This window comes from Neovison vison, chromosome 7 (assembly GCF_020171115.1).
Source record: "Neovison vison isolate M4711 chromosome 7, ASM_NN_V1, whole genome shotgun sequence".
Classification (NCBI taxonomy): domain Eukaryota; kingdom Metazoa; phylum Chordata; class Mammalia; order Carnivora; family Mustelidae; genus Neogale; species Neogale vison.
The window spans coordinates 18,957,459-18,984,852 of NC_058097.1; the positions used below are offsets into that span (position 1 = coordinate 18,957,459).

The 27,394-nt window shown below is 46.0% G+C and overlaps 1 protein-coding gene across 2 annotated transcripts in view; it reads right to left on the minus strand.

The window, feature by feature from the left end:
- Nucleotides 1–11,341: 11,341 nt before the first annotated feature.
- CDH5 (cadherin 5) overlaps nucleotides 11,342–27,394 on the minus strand; it is a 31,354-nt gene continuing 15,301 nt past the window's right edge. For both annotated transcript variants that reach the window (XM_044256015.1, XM_044256014.1), the window contains exons 4-12: nucleotides 26,836–26,952; nucleotides 25,758–25,922; nucleotides 24,449–24,636; nucleotides 22,834–23,084; nucleotides 19,389–19,531; nucleotides 17,697–17,821; nucleotides 17,222–17,330; nucleotides 14,885–15,130; nucleotides 11,342–13,496 (exon numbers count right to left, since the gene is read on the minus strand). In XM_044256015.1, coding sequence (XP_044111950.1) covers nucleotides 12,979–13,496; nucleotides 14,885–15,130; nucleotides 17,222–17,330; nucleotides 17,697–17,821; nucleotides 19,389–19,531; nucleotides 22,834–23,084; nucleotides 24,449–24,636; nucleotides 25,758–25,922; nucleotides 26,836–26,952 — 1,862 coding nt within the window. In that variant the 3' untranslated portion in view covers nucleotides 11,342–12,978. The remainder of the gene's footprint in view (nucleotides 13,497–14,884; nucleotides 15,131–17,221; nucleotides 17,331–17,696; nucleotides 17,822–19,388; nucleotides 19,532–22,833; nucleotides 23,085–24,448; nucleotides 24,637–25,757; nucleotides 25,923–26,835; nucleotides 26,953–27,394) is intronic.

The following is a 27,394-nucleotide window of genomic DNA, read 5'->3' on the forward strand; positions in this document are numbered from 1 at the left end:
GCCTATGGGGCTTCCCATTTGTGAACCTTTGGAGAGCAGGAACCCAGTATCCCCACACCAGGGTCTGGTTCAAGGCTCCAAAAACACTTGCTGCACAAATGGAATTGGACCCTAAAGACATTTGCGACTGAGCTGGAACAGGGATTTGTCTCTGCGGGTTCAAGAGCACGGGCTGATCGGCCCCGGTGCTAAATGGCCTCACTGCAGCGCTTTCTCTCTCCCTTGCTTCTCAGTGTATCGCTTTCAGCCCTCCTCCTCCTCCCATTTGATACTTCAAAGCTTCACAGAAGAACTGTAGGTTTCTTCAGAGAACCATCTCCATGACTGCTAAATAAGTAAGTTAGATACACAGACAGTTCAGCAAAACCAGGTTTGGCGAGCATGACTGCATTCTTACCAGAAGGCTGATGGCTACGTACAAGACCTTTAGAAGGCAAAACAAAGCACACTTTTTATTTAAGATACTTTCAGACTTATAAAAAATATTGTAAAAGTAGAGTTCATTTGTATCCTTCATCCAGTTTCCCCTTATGATAACAACTTCCAAAATCATAGTCCAGTGATTAAGACCAGGAAATTAGCAGTGGTACAATACAATTCTACCTTCTGTGAATTTCACGGGTTTTCCTCAAATGTTCTGTTTGAGTATCTGCTCCAGAATCCCACATTGCTCATGGTGGTTGGCTGTCCTTAGATTCTTCCATTCTGTAAGAATTCTTGCTTTCATGACCTTGATATTTCTGATGAGTACTGATCAATTACATGGAAGCTTTTTACTTGCTTCTGGTTCCCGGTTGATCTCCAGATGATTGAAGTTCCCGGAGGTCTGCCTTTAGGATGAGTTTTGGACAAGTGCTTCTGTTTCTTTGACCCCTCTCATTCTCCTTGGTTCTCTTGGGATTCTCTGGAGCAAGAGTCAATTAGAGGAGGGAAAGTGTTATGTGGAGGTGATTAGTGTTTCTTGACCTTGGGTGTTCACTGTCATATTCTGAGTTCCCAATCACATCTGCAATCAATTATGCAATTAGCCATGCATGTTGACTTTGGAATGGATGCAGATTCCTTCTCGTTCCTCCTTGTCTGCAAATCATTCTCCATTCCTCCCCTCTTCCACTTGTCCTCTGTTGGTGACAGATTAGAGGAGGCTCCAGGGCTGACCTGGTGCACACACTTCCCTGGAGTCATGCTCTGGGACACCTCTGCTGGGTCTCTGCAGGGGGTGGGGATGTTAGTGGTGGACTGGGAAGTGGCACAGTGAGCTGATCCTTACAGTGTCCTGCACTCACTAATGGGATCATGTGACCCATGAGGTTGGGGACAGTATCAGGGGCCTGGTAGAGAAGTCAGCTAGGGTGACAAAGCATCAGCCAGCTCAGCCCCCATCACATTTGGAGAGTTCTCCTCTAGTGATGAGCCTGGGCTTTCTAAGGGACAATGGAAGAACATCTTAGAACCCATTCACATTCATTCATTCACTCACTCACGGAATGATTCATCTGTTTATTTAACCAGAACATACCCCAGTTGGTTATCTTTATTATTGTCTTTGAGGTTGCTGTCATTGTGATTAAGTCTTAGATATGGGGACATAGGGATGAATCAGATTCAGGTCCTGCCCTCACAGTGCTCATAGAGACAGACCACAGGAGATCTCAGTGCCATGTAATAAGGGCTCTGTTGAAGGGATGTATTAAGGATGTGGGAACAGGGGAGAGTGAATGACTTAATTGTGACAGGGATATGTAATGATGGGACAGGTGACCCTAAAAGATTTAGAAGCATTAGGTTAGCAAATGGAGAAGGGACTGATTTTCCAGGGGAATGGCATGAGCAAAGGCCTTAAGTGGGAAAAGCCTGTGATTTCCTGAAAGAACTGAAAGCTTCCTACTCCTTTACTCCTTTATTCATTTATCCACCCATTTGCTCTGGGCCATGTGTGCTGGGCACAGGGCCACTAAGGGGAGGTGGATCTGGTCTTGCCTCAGGATCTTATAGGCAGGGCAAGAAGACAAAGAATTATTATGAGAGCAGAAATATACACAAATTTCTTAGGGAGGGGAGAGTGATGGGCAGAGAGAGCTTCTTGGAGGAGGATATCTTTGAGGTTTGATTTGAGGAGGATATGGGCAAGTGAAAAAGCAGAGATGGTGACTCTTTACTGAGAGAACAGTGTGTGCAAAGGCCCAGAGGCCATGTATTCATTCATTCACTGATCCATCCATTCATCCAGCAAATATGTACTGAGTGCCAGCCATGTGTCTGTACTATTTATAGGCGTTACAGAGTGAACAATTATGGAGCTTATGTTCTAATGGAGTGTTTCAGTCAGGTTAGGCTAAGTTATACTGTGGTAACAAGCAACCCCCCAAATCTCAGTGGCTTAGAAAAATGAAGGTTTATTTTTCACTTATGTTACATGTTCATTGCTGGTGGCAGAGAGACTAGAGATGGTGGAGCCATGAGCCGGGTCTTAAAGTTTCTTTTTTCCTTCCTTCCTTCCCTTCTTTTTAAAGATTTTATTTATTTATGTGACAGAGAATGAGCAAGCACAAACAGGGGAACAACAGGAAGAGGGAGAGGGAGAAGCAGACTCCCAGCTGAGCAAGGAGCCTGACTGGGGCTCAATCCTAGGACTCTGAGATCATGACATGAGCTGAAGGCAGATGCTTAATGACTGAGCCACCCAGACGTTCATGGTTCTTAAAGTTTCTGCTGCGAAGTGACAAGTGTCACTTTCACTCATATTCAACAAATTGAATCATTTGACTAAGCTTGACATCAATAAGTTAGGGATGTGTAATTCTCCCACAGCGAAGGACAGTGCATATTTTGACCAATAAGACAACCTACCATTTGTCTGAGGAAAGGCTAACAGCTTAATATGATAGAGTGTTTGGCATGAAGGCAGATGTGTCAGTACAGAAATTAAAAGGAGAAGCCAGATTATGCAGACCTTTGGGTGGTAGGCTGAACAGCTCAGGCTCTGTCATCTGACAGTGGAGAGCCATGGAAAGTTTGAAAAAAATCTATTGAGTTTAAGGGAGTGCAACATCTTATTTGCACTTCAGACAAATAATTTCAGTGACAGCAGAAGAATGGCTGGTGGGGGTTGAGGCTAGAGGTAGAGCAATTGGGAGTTTGGGGAAAAACACAGTAGGGAAGGAAGAGGATCCCAACTAAGGCTGGCGCAGTTTAGAAAAGAGGACTTCAGGAGACATCAAGAGTAAAATCAGGGAATTTGTTCATTATCATACTGTTCATCAGATATTTTAGAAAGAATAAACAAGTAAGTAAGTATATATACTTGGTCCTTGAGCACCTATGATGTGAGTAATAGGAAATCACTTTTATTTTTTAAAGATTTTATTTATTTATTTGACAGAGATGACAAGTAGGCAGAGAGGCAGGCAGAGAGAGAAAGTGGGGGAAGCAGGCTCCCTGCTGAGCAGAGAGCCTGATGCGGGGCTCGATCCCACAACCCTGGGATCATGACCTGAGCCAAAGGCAGAGGCTCTAGGTGCCCCGAAAATCACTTTTGAAATGAGACAGGGGGGCCTAGGTGGGTCAGTCAGTTAAGTCTGACTCTTGATTTCAGCTCAGGTCATGATGTCACAGTTCTGAGACTGAACCCAGCACTGGGCCCCACACTGGGCATGGAGCCTGTTTAAGATTCTCTCCAGCTCCCTCCGTACCTGCTCATGCACATATTTCTCTCTCTCTCTAAAAAATATAATAAACAAAATAAAACGAGATCCTGATGAAACATCTCTCCATTTAAAACAAATGTTGATTTTAAAAAATTTACTCTATATTTACAAACAGTAGTATTCACTTTTTGGGGAGTATAGTCCCATGATTTTGAGAAATAGACTTGTTTAACTACTGCCACAGGTGAAGATACCGAGTCGTCCTGTCTCCTCCAGAATCTCTCTCATGCACCTTCTGTTAGTCAGATCCTCCTTCCTTGCCAACTGCTGGAAATCCTGATCTGTTCTCTGTTGCTCTGGTTTTGCCTTTGTCAGAGATTGTATAAATGGAATCATAGCATATGTCGTCTACGCAGTCTACCTTCTTTTATTTAGTATAATGTATTTGAGATCCATTCCAGTTGTTGTATGAATCAATTTGTCCTTCCTTTTTGTTGTTCAGTAGTATTTCATTATATGTCTGTACCAGAATTGGTGCGAAGAAAGAAAGAAAGTAAAAAAAAAGTAAAAAACCCCGGATCACTTTTCACTCTTCTCTGTGCTCTGCAAAATGTTAGCTGCTTTATGTGGTGCCCAAGGTGGGGCTTTTCTTTTCTCCTGCCGCGTACTCTCTGCCTGAAGGTCTCTCTTTGCTTCGCCAGGAAAACTCTTGAACTCAAAGGTAGAGGTTTGTTTTTTTCCCTTTGATGAGAAGACTCACTTCCTGCTCAGAGGCCCACCAAAAAACCAGGACTTCCTGGCACAGCTTCCTGTGTAACAGCATTAACCATCCCTCCAGCAACCATTACTCAGGAGTGTGATAAGTTAATTTTGCTTTCAACACCCCAAACCAGAAAAGCACATTGCAAAGTCCTGTGAAATTCTTGAGTGTTAGTGCTCCTCAGCGTTCCCAGACATCCCCAGGTGGCCTCTGGATGAGCTGTGGAAAATTGGTCCCAGCTCTTTCTCATATTTTTGAGAAAGGGTAATGTAGGGTATTTCTATGCATTGAAGAATCATATGAGGATTACCTCTCTGGAAAGCCAGGTTTTTCTCATTCCGTGGACTCCAGTTGCTCTGATGCAGAAAGTTAGTGGGAATTCGGTGTAACAGAACTCTGAAAGTTAAGAGGTGCAGATCCCATATGGCCAAGTCCAGAAAATAAAAACAAAACAAAACACAATAAGATTAATAAACCTCCCAACAACAGTTTTGCCTGGTTTAAAAGCAATGGTTTTAAAAAAACAGTTTGGTTAATTTAAAAAACATAAAGTTTTGCTTTAATAAATTGTAAGCTTAAACATTTTTTTAAAACAAAACTCAGTGTTACAAAGATATGATAAACTTTATCATATTCATGGTTTTCCAATTAGAAGAAGGTAATTACCTATTAACATTAAAATAATATCCTTTCTGATTATAAACATACTGCATGCTGATATAGAAAGTTTGGAAAACACAGAATTAAGATGAAAAGAAAAATTACTTATAATTCAAAAACCTGGAGATGATTATCTACTAGTAAAAAAAATATTGGGATCTGACTATAAATAATGCATTGGATGCCTTTTGCTTGACTTTGAGTTCAGCTTAAGATCACCATGTGACAACATGACTTTTAATGGCTGCCCAGTATTCTTTTTTCTTTTTATGGATCTTCCGTAATTTACCTAATCAATTTCTTGGATATTTCCACTGTTTCTGATTTTTTTGCCTTGTACATTACCAGAAATTAACACTGTGGCAGATGTACCCTATGTGTGACTCTCAAGCTAATATTTAGACAGGGGATTGCTGGGTGGACTAGGGTTTTGGTTGTGAGGATCAGAGACTCAATCCATCACCTTGAGGACAGTAGGATTTATTGTGTGTATTCTTGACCTGGGAGGTGCCTGAAACCAGGGCATTCAGGGATGGACAGTTTCTGGCCCAGAGTCCATGCTCTAGGATTGATTTGATGAAGAGCAAGAGGGCTGGATATAGACCCCGAGGCAGGGGTTGGTCCTGGGAAGGATTATGCAGTGGACAGTAACCCTTACAAGCCAAAGGTTCCTGCAGCCAGGCCAGCAGATTCCCTATGAGTTGAAGTTCTCAGTGCCAACAGGACTGTTGGAGGCCATAGGTGTCCTATTTGCTTGGGAAGGGGGAGAACTAGGTTCTTGACATTCCCATATCAGAGCCTGGCTGGAGGGGAGGGACAGAGCCAGAGTCTAAAGTGGGTTGCAGGGTTGGAATTTTTGTGGTTGCCTTTCTGATCCATGTTCTTGGCCAAGGCCCGAACCCTCAGAGCCTATGGTCCACATCAGGATATCTGGGTGCACTGCACTGGGATTGCCGCTGAGCATTTGTTTATGTCGTGCGCCCCCAAGTGGTCATTTTTCCTATGATCCGTTCAACAGAGATGGATAACATTTCCTGGTCTAGCTTTTCGTCCCCAGGTCTAGGAAAGTCTCCTGCAGATCCACATTTTTGGGGGGGAACCAAAAGGAGGGAATTCTAGCCCTAGTCTCTAACTTGCTGTGTGGCCTTGGTCATGTTCACCATTCTGGGCCTCACTTTAGTCTTCTATGAAGAGGAAGTTCATGTTAGCCTCAGAGATTTGACCTGGAGTAAGGGGAAGGGCTCTGAGCCTCTGCTGCTCCTGCTGACTTTTGCCAGGCCCAGGGCCCAGGGTTCACTGGAGCAGTGTGGTTAGCTGAATCCAGGGAGCACTGGGTTTGTGCCCTAGGGTGGTGTCTGCCAGTTGCTGTAGATTCAGAGGCTAGCCACCTGCCTTCACAAAGTCACTCCTCCAACCTCAAGGTAAACAGGAACCAAAGAGAAGAGGTGGCCGGAGTGGCTGAGAGCTCAGAGCCAGATCCTACTGGAGGGATGGAGGGATAAGAGGTGACTTGAAGCCTGGCAGCCTTCTTGGGGGAAAAGGTAGTGAACAGATCTCATGAACTCCAGGGGTTGGATAACTTGGAGTTCAGAGGGTAAGCCTCTGAATTTGTACATTTGACAGGAAAACAGAGCTCAAAAGCCAACCTAGGTCATTGTGGTAGGGTTGACATCCATAGGAATGAAAGAATAAGGAAATCCGGGGGGACTGGGTGGGTCAGTGGGTTAAAGCCTCTGCCTTCGGCTCAGGTCCTGATCTCAGGGTCCTGGGATCGAGCCTCGCATCGGGCTCTCTGCTCGGTGGGGAGCCTACTTCCTCCTCTCTCTCTCTGCCTGCCTCTCTGCTTATTTGTGATCTCTCTCTGTCAAATAAATAAATAAAATCTTAAAAAAAAAAAGAATAAGGAAATCCTGTTTTCCATAAAAACAATGAGAACACTGGAAAAAATGGTCAAAATCAACTTTCTCAGAACTCTGGGAATTAACCAAAGTCTTTCACAAATTCTGGGAGTGTTTATTCACAAGAAGAGGCTAAACCTTGTAAGATTTTTGATCTTTGTGGTGTTTTAACTTACCCTAATTCCATTCCCCTCTCTTCAGCCCTGTAGTAGCCTTGAAATGCAACAGCCCCACAATCACAGTGAAAATCAGCAGCTTACAAACTGCTGGAAGGGAAAGAGGGTGCTGGAGATCCTCCAAAGCCCAGTCCCCTGAGTAATTGTATCATTTGACCTGTCTGGTGGGCCTTAGAAGACCTCATTTTAAAGCTTGCTTTTATTTCACCCGACTTGAAATTTGCTCAGTGCAAATGCCCCCCCCCCCCAGGCATTTGTTGAAAACAATCATTGGTAATCCTTTCACATCACAGCGGCCTGAGGCAGGGATAACAGCTCTGGCAAACAAGAGGCTGACCAAAAATCTTTATTAAAACTTTGAGAGTGAGCACAGGCAGACAGAGTGGCAGGCAGAGGGAGAAGCAGGCTTCCTGTTTAGCAAGGAGCCCGATGTGGGACTTGATCCCAGGACTCTGGGACCTGAGCTGAAGGCAGCCACTTAACCAACTGAGCCACCCAGGCATCCCAAGAGGCTGACTAAAAATCTTAAAAGGGAAAGCTGAGGAATGAGCTGTCCACTCATTTGAAAAACTCTGGCATATTCCTGGGAATCTAAAAGGCCACTTGCATGTGTAGGGCTAAGCAAGAGATGTCCAGGAGAGATCAGGGGAAACCCTGTGCTCTCACTTATGGTGGACCTGGAGGCTCTGTGCCATCAGAAAGGCAAGGCTAAGGCTGAGTTGTAAACTGCCTGCTTGAGCTTTGATGAAGTTTTCCAACATACACACACACACACACACACACACACACACAGCCTTTTAGCAAACACTGAGGTTTATTGGTTTCAGGCATTTAAGGAGCTATCTGACTACTACCAAGCAGAGACTTCAGAGGCCACACACAACAAAGAGTACAAATTTTTTTTTTAAGATTTTATTTATTTATTTGACAGAGATCACAAGTAGGCAGAGAGGTAGGCAGAGGGAGAGAGGGGGAAGCAGGCTCTCTGCTGAGCAGGAAGCACGATGGAGGACTCTGAGATCATGATCCGAGCCGAAGGCAGAGGCTTAACCCACTGAGCCACCCAGGCACCCCAAAGAGTACAAATTTTAACAGCAGTAGTTTAGGAGAGCCACTAAACAACCTGCAGGTGTAACAAAAACCAAAACAATTAACCTTGGTGGGCAAGGGTCTGATTTCCACAGTTGCCACATTATATTATTTAAAATACCCAACTTTCTACAACAATTATGAGACGTACAAAGAAACCAGAAAGTATAGCCCACTCGGAGGAAGAAAAAGTAATCAATAGAAACTATCCATAAAGAAACCCAAATGTTGGACTTACTAGACAAAGAGTTTAACTTAGTTATTTAAAAGACATTCAAAGAACTAAAAGAGACTATGTCTAAAGAACTAAAGAAAAATGTGAGAATTATGTCTTACCAAAGAGAGAATATCAGTAAACAGGTAGAAATTATTTTTAAAAAATTGAAACATTGTAGTTGAAAATATAAATGAAATGAAAAATTCAGAAGAACTCAAGAACAGATGTGAGTTCGCTGAAGAAAGATAGTAAACTTGAGGATTGATCAATTAGGATTATCTAGTCTGAGGAACAACAACAAAAAGAATGAAGAAAATGAATAAGCCTTAGATAGTTATTGGATATCATCAGACATACTCATGGATGCACAGTGGGAGTCCCAGAGAAGAGAGAGAGAAGGGGGCGGCAGAAAGAATATCTGAAGAGATAATGGCCCCAAACTTTCAAATTCGATAAAAATGTTAATCTGCATATCCAATAAGCTCAATGAACTCCAATAAGATAAACTGTTAGCATTATCCTAGACACATTATAACAAAACTGTTGAAGATCAAAAAACCAAGGGAATATTGAAAGCAGTAAGAAAGCAATGGTTTATGGCATACAGAGTTTCCTCAATAAGGTTAACAGCAAGTTACTGATCCAAAGCCCGCTAGGCCAGGCACTGGAATGACATTCATAGTGCTGAAAGGTGAAGGCTATCCATTAAGAATTCTGTATTTTGGAAAAATAAAGGAGAAGTCAATGCCCAGTTAAACAAAATGGAGAGAATTTCTCACTACCAGACTTTCCCTACAAACTTACAAGGAGAGTCATTCAGGTTGAAATGAAAAGACACAGACAATAATCATCAGAGGAATCCATATGAAGAAATAAAGATCAGCAGTAAAGGTAACTGTATAAGTAGTTGTAAAAATTTAAATAGGCATATTTTTGTGTGTAACTTTCCCCCACCTATCAGATTTAGAAGACAACTATATAAAGCAATAACTATAAATTTATGTTGATGGGCATACAATGTATGAAAATGTAATATGTATAACAATGCAAAGGTGAGTGGGAGTAAAGCTATATAGGAACAAAATTTTGTACAATATTTAAATTAAGTTAGTAAAAATTCTAACTGAATTGTTATAAGATTTTAAATATAGTCCTCATGGGAACCAGTAAGGAAATAAAAAAAAAGTAAAAGGCATGACAAGAGAATTAAAATGGTACACTAGAAAATGCCTATTTAACATAAAAGAATTCAGTAATGGGGTGATAGAGGAACAAAAAAGATATAAGATGTAGAAAAAAATAGGAAAATAGCAGACATGTATCTAACCTTATAGTAATTAGATTAAATGGAAAAGGATTAAACATGCCGATCAAAAATCAGAGATTGGTAGGGTGGATAAACTGTCATATCCAATTATATTTGGTCCACAGAAGACAGATTTTCTATTAAAAAATGCAAATTTGGGGCACCTGGGTGGTTCAGTGGGTTAAGCCTCTGCCTTCGGTCTTGATCTCAGGGTCCTGGGATGGAGCCCCGCATCAGGCTCTCTGCTCAGCGGGGAGCCTGCTTTACCCTCTCTCTCTGCCTGCCTCTCTGCCTGCTTGTGATTTTTTTCTTTCTCTCTCTGTCAAATAAATAAATAAAATCTTAAAATGCAAACTGGTTGAGCGTAAAAGCATGGAAAAAGAGACACTATGTAAACTAACTGAAAGAGAGCCAGAGTGACTATACTAATGTTAGATGAAACAGACTGATACAAATTGTTACCAGATACAAAAATACATTTTATAATGCTAAAGGGTCAGTTCTTTAGGATAACAATTAGAAACCTATATGCCCCTAACAGCAGAGACTCAAAATACATGAAGCAAAAACTGATGGAATTGAAGGGAGAAATAGACAATTCAACTATAACAGTTGGAGATTTCAGCTCCCCACTTTTAATAGTGCGTAGACAAACTAAACATATCTGTGAGGGAATAAGAGTTGAACAACAGTACAAACCGTGATATCTAATGGATAGCTATAAAACACTCCACTACCAACATCAGAATACACAGTCCTCTCAAGGGCACATAGAATATTCTCCAGGATAAAACATACATTAAGGCATAAAACAAGTCTGAAATAAGTTTATAAGGCTTGATATCATAAAAATTATGTTCTCTCACCATAAGGGAATGAAAGTAGAAATCAGTAACAGCAGGAAATTTGAAAAATTCACAAATATGTGAAAATTAAATAATGTGTTCTAAATCACCAGTGGATAAAAAAGGAAATCACAAAGGAAGTTAGAACAAAATTGGAATTAAGACAAATTGACCCAAGAGCTTTACAGATACGACCCTTGGAGACCATAGTCCCCAGGAAACCCTGCTGGTAGAGTCAAAGAGCAGGAGCCTTGTTGACGGGAATAACACTTACCTTTTCAACTCCAGACCTGAGTCTGACAAGGAGGTTTCCTCTTCTCATTTTGATCATGAGATTTTCTAGGCAGGACTCCAATGTTGGGGCCACACACCGCAGTACGTGCCCGCGGCTCACCCCTGTCAACCAGCTAAGTGGAGGTTGATTTCCTCTTTCGCTGTTCATGAATCTCACCCACCCTGGCTCATTTGCCAAATGTAAATGGTGTATCGACTCCATCTTCCAGAGGCCCTGCCTATTGTGCAGGGTGGAAATGGGACTGGGAAGCACACCCAGAAGTCACTGAGCTCTGGGAAGAAAGGGGGCTGGACTAGGTGTCCAGTGTTTTTTCTCGGCTGCAGTGCAGACTGAGTGTCTCTGAAATCCTAACTGCAAATATCCCATGTTCATGGTTCCTTTGATGATGATGGTGGTGGTGGTGGTTTGTATGTGTTTCACATGAGCTTTCTCAGCTCTAGAAATGAAAGAATTTCAAGATTTTTCTTTATTTAGGTATTAAAAAAATACAGTACATCCCATGCACCAGTGTGGCCTACATATAATCATTATTACTACAGTAAGTACTACAATGATAAGAAAAAGAAGGTTACAGGAATTTGTTCATCCAACTAAAAAACCTGAATTAAAGTTGTTAACCTACATAGCAACCCGCTTATTATGCAAAAACCCTTATTCTATATGTTTGTGAGAGCTAGAAATATGTAAGTATTATTAGTAAACAAAAAAGTACAAAAGCTAGATATTGGTTTTAAAAAAAAAAAGTCAGTGTTCTCTATAATCTCCTGAATTGTTAGGGCCCTTGTCCAGAGGGGAACTTCAGTTCATGACCAAGGGTGAGCTGGAATTTCCCTCCTGCCCTGCCCCCTCCTGTTGAGTGATGCCATTTCCCCAGGACATGTTTGCAATCGAATGGTCTATATTTGGCTGAAAGTGGGAGATGCACAGATGACCACAGGACGTGGGCAGGGCAGGGCAGGGTGCCTTCTGCAGGGTGTGCCTGAGAGATGGGACCCTGCAGGGGTTTCCTGAGATGTGACAACAATGAGGTGTGTAAAATCAAATGGCACAGTTTTGTAGTGCAGTCATGTTTGGGTTTGGACTTCAGCCAGAACTGTTGAGGGTCAGATCTGGAGGGCCTTCAAGTCAAGAGATTAAAAAGGAGATAGAAAAAGAGAAAGAGCATGAATGAGTGACTAGGCAAGGCGTATACAGGGAGAGGTCTTCTGTTCTGGGAACGTCTGCTCCACTTCCCAGGAAAAACTGGAGGGGTTGTCGATGAGTCTCAAAATGGGGTCACAGCTATTGCAGGCTCTTTCCAAAGGGTGTGGGTGTGGAGGTGTCCCTCACCATATGATCTGTCACACTTGGTCTTCACTGTCCCTCCAGGATGGATTCACAGTTGCTTCAGAATTCAACAAGCCATTTTCCTGACTTTGGTTGAATTTTCAGTGCTTAGTACAGCAGTTAGGGGCGTGGCAGGCCAGTGAGGTCCCTTTAGGACCCACCTTCCATAGCTGTCAAGGGGCCCTCTCCTCCTTCTTGACAGACCTGGGAAGAGGCTGGGAGTGGAGAGGAACTTGGGAGAGTGGAGGAAGTTGAAGCAGGGTAGGCTGATGGATGGTTCTAGTCTCCCACAGGACTGGGCTGCAAAGAGTTTTGCCCCACAGGCCATGCTGTGCAGCCCTTTGCGTCCAGGCAGAGAGGCACCAGGACCTCCCTGACCTCACCACCCTCACCAGGGGTTTCAACGATTTCAAGGGAAGATCTCCCCCCTGGCAGTTGAACATAAGCTGCTTTGAGGAGCCACAGAAAGGCTTTGAGTTGGACCCGTGGTTCCAGGCAACAGGGTTATGGGTATCCGAGTCCAGACAGAACCCCAGTCTGGATCTTCCAGCATTTAGGGCGTAGCTGTCACTGAAATATGTTCCTGGACCTTTCAGGGACCTGGAGTTTGCTACCCAAGGTGGTGAAGTCTCTGGGACCCACGAGGAAGGGCTGCTGGACTGGGGTGTCCGTGCTACAGTTTGCGGGCTCAGTGGCTGGTGGCCGGCTGGCCCGAACTGCAGTGGTTTGTGTCCCCAGACCTAGAGGCCCACGGCCCCCTTAGTACATCAGCTCCTCCTGGGGGTCTGAGCGGTACAGCTCGGCCAGCATCTTGAACCTGGGCCCCCAGTCGTTGAGGAAGTCATAATCGATGTCCGAGTCGGATGAATCGGTGCCCAGGGAGCTGAGGGACTCGGCGATGGACTCGGCGCCCTCGTAGCCGTAGATGTGCAGCGTGTCGTAGGGCGGGCCGCCGCCGTCATGGTCCGCCTCGTCCTTCTTGACCTCGATCATGGCGGCCATCTCCCCGGGTCCGCCGTGCACCGCGGGCGCGTGGCGCGGCGGCTTCTGCACCTGCACGTACACGGACGGCCGCGCGTCCAGCGCGGGGCGCGGGGGCTTGGCGCCGCCGTGCCGCACGGAGTTGAGCACCGACACGTCGTAGCTGGTGGTGTCCATCTCGCCGCCGCCCTCCTCGTCGTAGGTGACCAGCTGCTCGTGGATCTCGGGCACGCTCTTGCCGTGTGCGCGGGCCTGCTTCCGGAGCCGCCGCCGCAGGAAGATGAGGAGGGTGATCACTGCGGCCGGGCAGAGCCAGTCAGACCCGGCCCTGGCCAGGTGCGCCCCGTCTCGGCGGCTCCCCGGCGCCCTCCCCTCCCCTCCTCCCAGGAGATTCCCGGGCCCCCCAGCCTTGCAGCTGCACCTGGGCCAACGGGCCAACGCAGAGGCTGGTTCTGTCCAGACACCTGGTGGGTACGCGCGTGCCCCCTCCTCCACCCTCCGTGGGTCAAGGCCAGCCGCCCTCCCCCCACCTCCGTGGGACAGACCCAGGATGACTTCAGTGCTTCGTTTATATTGGGTAAGGTAGTTGGGAGGTTAAGTGTAATTGTGGTGGTGATGTCATTGTCATTGTTATCACTAATTATTATTAAAAAGGGGGTCTGAGTCTGGACTCTCCACCAGGGAAACGCCAGGATGGTGGCACACCCGGGGGGTGTCTCAGGGGGGAGCCACTGGCAGGAAAAAGCCTGGAGCAGATAATGCAGGTGCTCCCATAGTATCCCTCAGGGCTGGTCATTTCAGTCCCCAGGGCAATCTTTAACCTTCCTCTGAGGGCGGGTCCCTGCTCCATTTCAGGGCTGGTGAAGTGCAGGAGAATTTATTGCCCTGGGAGAAGCCCTCACAGGTCAGCTGAGGGGAGCTCATGTTTGGATAAACATCTGCTGTGAGTGCCCCACTGCTTCCCTGTCCCAGGAGGCAGAAGGCTCCCCTGGCCCACACTGACAACTTGTATTGACAACTCTCCCCTCGTCAGCTGCCTCCCTTCCCCGTTTCACTCCCCTCTTCCTTCTAGAGCTTTCTGGGAGCACTTCTAACGTAAATCACTGGTACCCCAATCCTTGTCCCAGGGTCTGCTCCCTGGGTAACTCAAAACAAGGCAAGGACTAAAATACTCCTAAAATTTTTGAGGCCCTCCCAAAAAAAGAAAAAAAAAAAAAAGAAAAAAGAAATCAAGGTTGGAGGGATTCAGAAAAGGAAAGCAAGCCACTGGAGGTGAGGTAAGCTAGAATTTTAAAAACTTTCCTTTTTCTTGTTCCCCCAAAAGAAATATATATACGTATTTTTTTTCAGAATGGGTTTCATGTCAATAAATGCCTAGAATGGTGTCTGGAATGTAGTTAAGTGCTCAAAATCTATAAACTGAATGAAGGAATGTCATAAATGTTGAGTATTTTAAAGTCGGGGAAGGGCCTTGAACTCTCCCTTTCCCCACATCTACCCCCACCCTTAGGCATCCCAGCGGGGCAGAGCTTCTATCCCTGTGTTCTACTATGGAACCCTGAGACCCAGGGTAGGATATGGGCAGGAGGCAGGGTTGGTTCTTGGATCCCTGGTCTCTTCCTCCTCCTCTGAATCCCAGCTCCCCTTCCCCACCGGTCCCTTCCCCATTCTCCTGGGCACTGACCTGTGATGGTGAGGATGCAGAGGAAGATGGCTACCAGCGCCTGGATGCTGACGCCGGCCTGGCCTGCCATCTCCTCACAGTAGGTGAACTCGCCGTGCTCATTGCACTTGCAAATGGTCACGACCAGCGTGTTGGTGCCTGTAAGGCTTGGCCTCCCGTTGTCTGAGATGAGCACAGGCAGGTGGTGGACCTTGGCACGCTCCCGGTCAAACTGTCCATACTTGACTGTGATGTTGGCCGTGTTATCTGGAAACACCAGGGCTGCAGAGTCAGGCTCAATTCTCCAGAGTGCCTGTTTGCTCATTCACACTCACGTGTGGCCTGCCTCCTCCAGGGAGGCCTCCATGACCATACCAGTCCGGATGCAGTCTGGGGGGCTTCTCTGTTCTTCGCATCCCTGCCTCATGTTTCAGCCATTTGAGTATGGGTCTGTTTCTCCAGAGAGGGGACATTTGGGGCAGCTGTTTCGACCTAGCCCCTAAGAATGGTTTGGCCAAAACATAAAATCCTCACTTTCTGTTTCTGTGAGCAACCCGTACGTCTGGCTCCCACCTCCTCTTCCTTAACCCCATTGTAATAACAGGTGTTTCTCTTTTGGCTCAATTAATGCATTATTTCAAGCTTTGATGATGGGGGAAAAGAAAGTGTTTAAATGTTTTTTAGCACTGGGCTAACTTTGATGGCAGTTTCTGCTATTCCTAAAAGTCCACCAGAAAGTGAAAACAATGCACATGTTCCCTGAGGCACTGAGGGAGTGAGGAAATGTGTAACTGAGGATTTCCTGGGCAGGTTGGAACTGGGAATGTGCTTTGGCCTAAATTTTGGCTCTTTCTCCCAGCTTCAATGAGTGGTTCCACATACAGAAGAATCCCCTGTAGAGCTATTTAAACATGCTGATTTTCAGAACCCTACTCTCCCTTCCCCTCCAGATCCCTTTCCTCTCCTCACCCGCGCCCTCCCCCCCCATTTCAGATTTACTGGCTCTGGGCAGAGGCCAGATAGTGTCTACGTTTGCAGGCTCCTGGGGAGTTACAGTGCCTGTGGTCAGAGGGTTGAGGGATCCCTGCTCCAGGATTTATCTAGCCCTGCAGGATCAGCTCATTCGGGAAGCTGGCCAAAAGCACAGGAGCCCATCATTTACATTTCAAATGAAAGCTAATTACATTTTGTTATTAAGCAACCATGTCTATTATAATAAAAAATAATAGCTATCTGGCCATTGATATTTTATGAGAGAAATGAGAGTTTTCTCACTATACTCATTTACTTTCATAATAGAACATTCAGGTTGTAAGTGAATGTGGCACCCACAGGCTTGCCTCCTGGTTGTACAAGGGGTGCCTCTGAGGTGGCTCGTAAGCATTCTGTCCCAGTGCAGACCCCCTCTGAGGTGGGACTGAGGTGAACGTGGGGCATGGGGTGACAGGTATTTTGCCACATAGTTCACTGCGAAAAGACAGCTGAGCATTTGAATGGTCTGTCATTGACTGCCGGCACATCATGGCCACCTTTCCAGTTCCACAGAAGGCTCCTTAAGGATGGGTCTGTGGCTTATCCCCTGGGTTCGCCTCACACTCTCAGGGCCCTGACTCTCCTCACAGGTGACAATGGCTTTTCAGCACTGGGATCCTCATGCACCACAGTTTGGCCCACCAGAGATAGGCAGCTAGCTCTACCTCGTGCTGGGGGAAGGATGACTCTCTTGAGACCCAGGAGGGATTTTTCTCTGTTTTTCTCAGGAAGCAGCTGAAGCCATGGTAGCCTGTCTACTTTTCGGAACTCAGCCACCTCAGCATCATTGCTTCTGTAAGCACATCCTCATCAGAAGCTCTCCTCAGCCACTACTGGCATCACAGACCCTGGGCTGCGAGGTGTGGACCAGATGCTGTCCTGGGGCCACCTGGTGGTAAGTAGTCATTGTGGCTGAATCAAGACAAAGTTCACTGTATTCTTGGCATTTGGGATTTCACATTTCTAATTTAGATTCTTTGGTAGTGACCTCAGAGCTCATAGAGAATTTGCATTTGTGCTGAGCATAGAGATCCACTGTGGGAAGGAATCTGTTGGGTCGTTAGTGAATCGAGCAAGTGTCTGCACTCTGTATCTGTCCTATGTTCCTTGCTGACCTGAACGTCTTCTGGGGAGTATGGACTTGGCAATTAGGCCTGGGTAGCTCTGACTGTAGCACAGACCAGTAAGGAGTTGTGCAAAATATCCCGTAACTGCCCCCTCCCCACTGCCGATTTTTGGCTTGGTCTTTGGCACTGGTGCTTCCAGACTGGAATCAACCTGCCTCTGCCCCAGCCAGTAGCCAAGGCTGACTACCTTGATGCCTACCGTGATTATCTATGAGGGTGAAGTTGCTGTCCTCGGTGCTCAGGGAGAATTTGAACTTCACGTCTCGTGGTGTAATGTCCTTGTCTATTGCCGAGATTTGCACGACCAGCTGGAGTATGGAAAATGGGGGGTAGTCAGTGGTGGTGTTAGGGTGGTCAGGAGTTTAGTGGTGGTGACTGTGGGTTTAGACCTGATCATGGCTGCATCTCGCCTGTAACATTAAGCTAAATGGTCTCCACAAAGCCACTCTTTGGACCACCCTCCTCTTCAGTCTATTTTCCACACAGCCCCTGTGAGCCTCAGTTTCTCTGTCTGTAAAGTGGGGCTGTGGGAATCATGACACCTTTCCTCAAGGCTGTTGTGCCTTTTACATTAAGCTCAGTGAAATGCCGGCTGGCCGTGGGTGGAAGAAGGTGCTGCCCCTCAGCCTGTCCTCATGGGGTATGCGCTGCCCTCCCACCTGAGCCAGACTCACCTTGCCCTGGGGAGCATTCTCACACACTCTGGGCTCGTAGGGCTGGGCGAACTCTGGAGAGTTGTCGTTCTCATCCAAAATTTCAATGTGGACTTGCACAATGGATTCTTTGCCTGTGGAGTACCCTACAGGGAGGAAAGAGCTCATGAAGCCAACTGCAAAGATAGAAGGTATGTGGGTGGGGAATCCTGGAGGGGTGCCCTTTTTACACAAAGAGGGGCCTCTGGAAGAGAGTCTGGGGAATGACATTCTGGATGAAAAGGGTGAAAGAGGAAGGGGGTGGACATCAAGATTCATGTAGAGGGATGTTTACTAAACAGTTACTTGTAAGAATAAAAAAAGTAAACAAAGCAAGCCAGTTAAAGAAGGTTTTAATTAATTTGACAAATTATCAAATTGATCCAATAGTTTAAGTAATTATCAATAAAATTCATTAATCACAAAATAATTAAAAGGTAAACAACCTAAGTGAGATGGGGTTAACAAATTAAACCACTTTAAAAGAATGGAATGTGTGGCCATTTACAATGCCAGAGGAAATCACATTTTAAAAATGTAATAAAGAAAAGATATTTTAGCACCATGAGAAAATGGTTCTGGAATAAGGTTAAGTAAAAATGCAGGGTATGATTTTTATATAAATATTATGATCTCAGTTATATAAAAATATGTATAGGAAAAAAGACCAGAAAAAGTACACTGTTGTTAACAGTAATTATCTGTGTGGTGGGATTATGAGGGGATGATTTTCTTCTCTTTTTCCATATTTTCTCTCATATTTTAAAATGAACAACAAACTATTACTTTTAAAGTTTAAAAATTGTGTGAATGAGATTAGACGAGCAAGAAAGTGGCAAAGACGATTTGGAAACCACACGGGAGTGCATCACAGTCAGGGCTTGGCTGCCATGCGAGGGGGTTGATAAGTCTCAGAGACTCAGCAGGAGGCAGGGCCCCTCTAGGGTAGCACCAGTAGGGCCTTGGTCAAGTCATCCACCCACCCTGGGCCCTGGTGGCCTCCTGGGTAAGGGAGGAATATTAATCTGTCTCCTGGATGGCAGCTGCGATTTTTCTCATGTCAAGTTTTGTAAGGATGCAAAAGTCCAATACTTGCCTTTCCCTCTGGCAAAAGTTATACTAAGCTGGAGAACCTAATGATCTTGAAGCTGGAAAGTGCTTCAGATTTTGAATTCAACCCACTGACCATCATATAAATCATCACCTCCCTTCCCAGCAAACAGTCTTTTCCAAATATCCATGATAATGAGAACCACATAGTACTTGAGTGATGCCCACTCCTTGTCCCCATTTCTGGAACACTGGGCCAGAACCTCCAGGGAAGGCTTTATGTTTAAAAGGTGCCTTAGGTGATTCTTATCACAGAAATGTCTAGCAGGCTGTTTTATGATGGTGCTTCTTAAACTGGAATGTGCATGAGATTCCGATTCGGTCTGGGAGTGACCCAAGATTCTACCCTCTCCACAAAGTCTCAGGTGACGTGAATGCTGCTGGCCCATGCCCAGTGTAGGGATGGAGGCTCTATAGTATTGCAGCCAAGTAGGGCTTCAGCGGGCGCTTATAATACCTCTAGAGATTGAGATGACACATTGTGCCTATTTTGAAGGAATTAGGAAAAGTTAGAAGAATGAGAAGAAGAAAAGCCCAGGGCTCCTGGCATATGGGGCTACTCACCACTAGAGTCCAGTTCCTTGGCCTCCACTGTCAGGTTATACCAGGGGTAGATTTCTCTGTCCAGTTCTTTCTCATTGTAAATGTTCCCTTGCTTGGTTATTCGGAAGAACTGGCCCTTGTCACTGGTCTTGCGGATGGAATATCTGCCAGAGGAGAGAAATCAGGGTTTTCCATTGTTCTTTGCTGAGTGCAAATTTCTTAGCATGACTGATGAGGCTCTTCCGCATCTATCCTTTGCAGCCCCTCCATCCTCCTCTCCCCACTCATTGTGTTCTGCCTCCCAGAGGGATTCAGAGTTGGGGGATAATCCCTTTGATTTTAGCAGGGCTACTCTGGCTGAGCTGAAGGTGGGGCCTTGAGACTCTGTCAGAGCACTTTGAAAGCTGAGGCAGGAGGCTCTGTAATCCAGTGCGCCAGAGCTGGGTTTGGTTTTTGTGATTGATGGAAAATAGCAGTAGGTAATATATGTAACTAATGAATCATTGAACACTATATCAAAAACTAATAATGTATTATATGTTGGCTAATTGAACATAGTAAAAAAAAGAAAAAAGTAAAAAAAAGAAAGAAAGAAAGAAAGAAAGAAAAGAAAAGATAGCTAGAAGGGAGCCAGGAAGAAATAAAAAAGGAGCTGGAATAGATAGGAAATAATAGAAAATAAATTTATGAAGTAAAAATTTGAGAAGTTCTTCCAAAACTCAAGAAAAAGGTGTAAAGAAATGAGACATGAATATGTAAGAGATATAGAACATGTAATAAATATCATACATATTTGCTGCTAATGAGGAAAATCCCAGAACCAATAGAACAGAAGAAATAACAAAAGATACACTAAAAGAAAACTTTCTTAAGAAAGGCTCAACTGTACAGATTAAGAGAGATCATTAATATAAGGTGTAATTTTCAAAAGAGATCAACGTTTACATATATCCTGATGACACTTTTGAATTTCAAGGTTGTGTGAGGCAATGAACAGAGTCCAGATAGAAAAATATGTTCTTGTGAAGAAAATTAGATTCACCCCAGATGTCCCCACAATATTAAATGCTAGAAACATTGATAGTATTTTTGAAGTGAAGTGCCTCTGCTCTGAGGGTTATAGGAGCACATGTGGTGTTACTAACATAAGAAGGCAAAGGAACTAAGGTATTTGTAAACATACCAGAACTCAGGAAGTATGTCACCGATAGAGATGGGTTCTGATTTTTATGAAAACTTAACTTCATCCAACTAAGAAATGTAGAGATATAAAGAAAAAGCCTTCCTTGGGAGGCATTAATGTAAAATGAGTTATTTCCTTATCATACATAGGAAAGCAATTGTGTTTGTGTGTGTGTATGTTATTTTAAAGTAGAAAATGTCCAAGAAAACATTTTTAATTTTACAGGTAGAAGTAAGTCTCATTAGTAGAAGTAAAAATCAAGGTATTCCTTTCAAACATCCAGGAGAAAAAAAATGGAAAAAAGATAGACTCTATGGCAAACATGGGGGAAAAGAAAAAAAATCATTAAGTTTGAGAAATGAGAAATGTATAACAAGATAAAAAAAAGCAAGATCAAATGTATCATTTATGATGATAAATGTGAATAGGTTAGACCCAAAGCATCTCAGTTTAGATTAAAAAGCAAAACCAACTGCCTTCTTTTCTTTGAGAGACAACTTAATGCCAGGTGAAAAGCAGAAGTTAAGAAAGTTCAAAGTAAAGATTGGAAAACTTCTTTTTTTTTAAAAAAGATTTATTTATTTATTTAACAGACAGAGATCACAAGTAGGCAGAGAGGCAGGCAGAGAAAGAGGTGGAAGCAGGCTCCCCGCTGAGCAGAGAGCCAGATGTGGGGCTCAATCCCAGGATCCTGAAATCATGACCTGAGCTGAAGGCAGAGGCTTCAACCCACTGAGCCACCCAGGCGCCCCAAGATTGGAAAACTTCTATCATGCAAAGACAAATAATATGAAAACAGGACCAGCAGACTTAACATCAGGCAGTATTGAGCTTAAGGCAAAATGTTTAACAGAGCAAATATAATTTCATAGGGATAAAAGTTACAAGTCATAATGAAGGTAAAATAGTTGTCAACCCTTGTGAATAGAAAAATTAAAATATATAATGCAAAATCTTAGGGATTCTGGAAAAAATGAATGCAAACGCAGTTGTATTATATCCCAGAACAGGTTAAAGCAAAAACAAAAAATACCCTACCACTGGTAAAGGAAAGTAAAAACATGAGTTTCTAAAATAAATTCTCGGATCAGTAAAGAAATAAAAATTATTGTTACAGTCTGTTTACAATAGAGTGGTCATGAGAACTGTAATAGTCCCAGAGCTCCTGTGATGTGGCCCAGCTCTCCATTTTTGGGGACACGTTTTTTGACTTTAATAAGAAAACATGATACCCTAGAAATATCAGTTCTCCCTGAACTGGTATAACATAATTCTCATTTTCATTAGAATTCTAATGTTAAAAAAAGAAAACAGAAGAATTTTATAGCTCGTATGAAGGGGTGAATGTTTGAGAATGCGTAAAAGCTATAGAAAGTAAAAAAACAGTGGGGGAGGGACTTGGCTTGTACCTACAAAGTTCTAGTATAAAGCCCCTGCAATGGAACAGAATGGCTTTGCCACACAACAGTGGACAGAACAGAGGATTCAGAAATAGATTCAGTATAGTATATAACAAAGGCGGGAAAATGAGGACTTATTTAATAAATGGTGCACAATTCCTCTGCAATAAAATGAGATTGGGTTAGAATCAACCGTTAGATGGCTCTAATGTATGAGGTGGAACTATATTTTTCATCCCTGAGGGCAGAGACGAGGAGTTTACTGGAGATAGAACAGGTGGTGAAGAAGTGGGCGTGGTGTGATCCACAAAACTGTGAAAGCATTTAAAACCCCCAAACAGAGACAGACAGACAGACAGACAGACAGACATCAAATCCACCATAAATGTACATCCGTGTTTGTGTGGTCATGAAGAAAAGGCAGGACAGGACCGCCTCAAATTGTGAACATGAGTTGCCTGGGAGTGGGGGTTACTGATGTTTTTCTTTGTAGTTCTTTGTGTAGTTTCACTGTGAAATGAACACCTTTTTCTTTTGCGGTTTTGGGAAGGCCAGCTTATAAAACATGCTTAGTGAAGGGCTTTCCCGTGTATCCTCAGTTGCTTTCTCTCTTGGCCATCAGCTCTCCCTAGATGGACCCGTGGAGACCATTGCCGCTGGAGCAGCTATGGGGAGCTCTTAGGGCCAGGGCCACGCTGGCTGGGGTTGCCTGGGCAGTACAGGATCCCACCCGAGCTCTAGTCCTGCCTCTGCCACGTCCCGTGTATGTGCCAGGAGAAGCCCTTTGCCGCATTTGGGTCATGGTGTCAGTGCAGCCGGTGTGGAGGACCTCATGCAGGGGTCGTCATGGTCATCGTCACCCTTACGCCCTCTACGCCCTTACCCAATGCTCCGCCGAGCTGCGTCAGGGTCTATGGCCAGCACAGAGCCGATCAGAGGTTTCTTCTGGTTCTCCCGCAGCTGGAAGTGGTAGAAGGGCTGCTTGAAGGCGGGGGGCTCGTCCACATCTGTGACGTTGATGATGACGCGGGCGGTTTTTCGGACGGAGATGCTGCTCAGGTAGTGGAGGTTGATGGTGGGGTCTGTTGCCTCGATGGTGAAGACGTACTGCTGAATGTCCTCGTAGTTCAGAGGCTACAGAAGGGATGAATATGGCGAGTACCTGCTCTGAGCCAAGCCCGTGTGATGTGATCATCACAGCAACCCTGCACGTTTGCCCTAGGATGACACCCATTTTACAGCCATTTTACATTTTACCCATTTATAGCTTGTGGCCTGGACAAGAGATATTTCTAGGGTCGTCAAGAGAATGTCAGGGGCTGGCTGACTGTCTTCGGCTGCCCCCCAACCTTACTCTGTGACTGGCCCTGTGCTGAGTATTGAGGACACACAGTGGGTGAGCCACAGTCCTCTCTAGGGATCATAGCTGGTAGTTCAGTCCACAGCTCCTTAAGCATGGGCCCTTTCCTTATGTCTTTGCTCAAGATGCTTCTCCTGCCTTTGCCCGCTTAGCACACTCCTACTCACCTCCCAAGAAGGCAGATCTGAAGGTCATCACATCTTCTCAGATCCCATCCTGCCCCCCGACACAGGCAGCTGCTCCCCACTTGGGTAGCTGGAGCACTTACTCAAGGCTGCCCTGTTTGTCTCTGTGCATCTCCCCACTCGCTGCGAGAGCTTCGGTGCTGGGGAGGCTGTGTGACCCCCCTGGGGGCCTCCAGGTCCCAGTGCAGGGCTGGACCAGGGACAGCCTCAGGAGAGTGCTCCTGGGGGAATGGCCTTACTCAGGCTCTCAGGGGTTCTGGAATGTCCCATTTGAGTTGGGTCGTCCCTGGCCCAGGTAGCCCAGTACTTGGCATGGGTATTCTAGAGGCATTTTGTGTCCCTTGCTTCCTCTTCCAGATTCAGTTGCTCTGACTGCTCTGTCTGTCTGCAGTAGCCACTGCCAGTGACCACCCGCATCCTCCCGCACTCTCTGCTGCAAGTGACCGTAACACTACTAGGGCTGGGCGGGAGTCAGGGCAGGCCAGAAAGTGCAAGAGTGGACACCCCCTGGAGCCCTCAGCTGACCCTGCAGCTCCCCCCAAGCCCAGCTCCTGCAGCTCTGAGGCTTCTTCCACACTGTTCGGCAGATGTCCCCAGTGGGACTGTGTCCCCCTTGCCCGCAGTGACAACCTGATAGTTAAAGAACCTGTGTTCTTCCTTTTATGTGGCCCTGCCCCTAGGCCTTCCTGGCGTCACTTCTCAAGTAAATTATTTACATCCCAAATCCTTGCCTTAAGGTCTGCTGCTGGGGTAACCCGGCCTAAGGGCTTCTGTCTTGGCTCCCCTTTCCCAGCTCTAGGGTCATGAGCTCTAAGAGCACATGGCCAGTTCTGAGCTGACCCAGAATGTACATCTTTGATGGCCTCCAAACTTGGAGCAGCCCCTGGGTGAGTCCTGGGAATGCAGGGAGCCCCAAACCCCACATCTGATGTCACAGCTGCATGCACACAAACCTTCATGGGTTTGATGATGCCCTCGTTGTGGTTGGGGTCCGTCTCAATGGTGAAGGTGTCCCTGTATTCACCCTGTACGATGCTGTACTTGGTCATCCGGTTCTGGGGCTCGTCTGGGTCCTCAACGAACAGAGAGCCCAAGGAGCTGCCTACGCGGATGTCTTCAGGCACGGCAAATGTGTACTTGGCTGATGTGAATAGGGCGCCCCCAAGGGCATTGAGTTAATGAGATAGACAAGGTAAATGTCCCTTATACTCTCCTAATACATTTTATACAAGAATTGTACACGATAAAATAATAATAATAGTAATTATTATTTTACATATAAAATAATTTGTGCTAAAAATAGCACCTCTGGAATTTGGGGTCCCAGGGCAGAGAGGTTCAGTTCTATCTGTCCAGCAATTTAACAAATAGTAATTGAGCACCTACTGTATGCTAGGTACTCTACTAGGGGCGTGTCATTTTTTTTTTAATTTTTAAAAAAGATTTTATTTATTTGACAGAGAGATCACAAGTAGGCAGAGAGGCAGGCAGAGAGAGAGTGGGAAGCATGCTTCCTGCTGAGCAGAGAGCCCGACACAAGGTTCGATCCCAGGACCCTGAGATCATGACCTGAGCCAAAGGCAGAGGCTCTAACCCACTGAGCCACCCAGGTGCCCCAGGGCCTGTCATTTGACAAGAGAGACAAGTCATATCGTTAGCAAGCATTTCTCGTGTACACTGAGGCCACTTCAGGCTATCCTTGGGATGGCTGAGCCCCTGAATTACACCTCAGCATTGCAGGGTATAAGTGATGAACCGTCTGACTTTCCTCCCCAGCCCTAACCAGGACATTGGAAAAGCTCTTGTCAGGCTCTTTTTGGGGGGGAGAGAATCAGTCTGTGGGTGGGCTCAGGGCTCAGCCTCAGCTCTGGATATGGAACTTTGCTGTACCCCTGTTCACCAGCTCCCAGGGATTCTCTAGCTAGGGCCTGGACTTTTCTAAGCCCATAGAAACTGGGTGAAACAGTTTCACTCTCGTAGTGGGGCTCAGCGCACGGCTTGGGGGGGCACAGCAGAGAGTGTGATTTCCCTGGGGCCTGTGAGGGCACTGTGGCAGATGGCATTTGGATAGCCTTGGGAATGTGCACAGGGGTACAGAGCAGAGCCTCTCCCAGCACCAAAGTCACTTGACTGGGCTTGGGCATGCCCTGGGGTCAAGGGAGAGGTAGATGGACTCTGGGCTTCTCCACAAGACACCGTGGTCACTGAGTCTGGATTCTCCCAGCCCTCATCCTCCCTAGGGTCCCTGGGGGAAGAGCTCACCCTGGGTGAAGATGGGGAAATTGTCATTGATGTCCTGCAGAGTGACCAGTACCGTAGCTGTGCCTGACTCCCCACGGAGGCCCTGGGCATCTCGCGCTTCGACCACGATCTCGTACTTGGCCTGCATCTCTCGGTCCAGGGTTTTGGTTGTTGTGAAAATGAGTCCTGCAAAAAGTGTCCCAGCAGGAGCCATGTTACTTGGAAGGTTTTTAGAAACTACTGGTGCGTGGGCCCTCTCCGGAGAGCACCCCTGACTTAAAATCTCCCAGGTGATTCCACTGTGCAGCCAGGGCTGCGAACCACTGGCTGACCCCCCACCCCAACCCTTCACACCCGGCACTGCTGGACCAAAGCTGCCCAAGGAGTCCGAGCTATGTGGACCGTGGTGTTGAGAAAGTGTGAGGGCACGGCTGGGCTTCGAGGGGGAGGAGTGCCGTGATGGACTAGTGGGGCCTGCCGTGATCATCGGTTGTGGTGTTCTCTGTGCTGTGTTGTACTGGCCGTCCTTCCGAAAGATAGTGTGCCCCGGCCTGACCACCTGGACTTAAGTCTTGCCCCCCAAATTCAGTCCTCACGGTTTTTAAGTTACCCTGAGTGGATACTTACTATGGGCCATGTGTTCTCTATACTTTATTTCATTCAAACTTCACAGCTGCTGTGCAAAATGGATATACATTTCCTGTCTTCAGGATGAGGGAACTAAGGCTCATGGAGGTTAGTTGACTTGCCGAGGTTTCCTTAGAGGGTGTGAGCTGCAGTAGCAGGACTGGGTTGGGAAACTGGATTGGTCCTTCCCTACACACAGAGCTGCTAACTAGCATTCTCTCTGCTTCTTGTGTCATGTCTGGGTCCTGGGTTTGCTTCCTGGCCAGGAGTCCGTGTTTGGGCAGTGGTCTGCTTCCTTCTGCCCTCACCAGCCACCTTGTCTAAATGGGTATAAGCAACCGTTTCCGTAGGATAGTGTGCTTGGGTGGTAGGTGACACCTCTGTGACTAGATCCCTCAGCGGCTGCACCCGGAGTATCCACCCCTACCCCGCCCCAAGCCAGTGCCCGCCCCGGAGGGTTAGTAACACAGACCAGAACCATCGATAGCAAAATGTTCTTCTCCCTTCAGGATTTGGTACATGACAGAGGCATGGTCTGCCACAGTGGGGTCATCTGCGTCAACGGCTGTCACACGGATGACAGAGGTCCCTGAGGAAAGAGCATCCAGGGGTTATTGCCTTGGGACTGCTAGCCCCTCGCCCCCCTGTTCCCAGATGAAGACAGTTAGTGGCCCAGGCTGTTCCCTGAACCCACCTCCCCCAGAGTCCTGGCTGGGAGAAAAGGCTGCTTTGTGTTCTTAGGAGCCTGCATGGGCACTGAGTGCTTGATAGTGCTGGAGGTCCAGCTTGGTCGTCTTTGAAGGAGGCAGAGAGCAGGTGGATTTTAGTCATGGGAGAAATGAGGGAGGGGACAGACAGGTGGGTTCATGAGGAGAAGTAGAGGAGAGTGGCGGTGGAGAACAAAGGAATGGGAGGGTGTCCCTCAGGGGTGAGTGCCATGTCTCTGTTTCTCTTGAACTCCAAGATCCCCGTACTTTACCAGAAGATCTGTTAAGATCTCCCAGGTTCTTGGCTGGGAACCTTGGACCAAG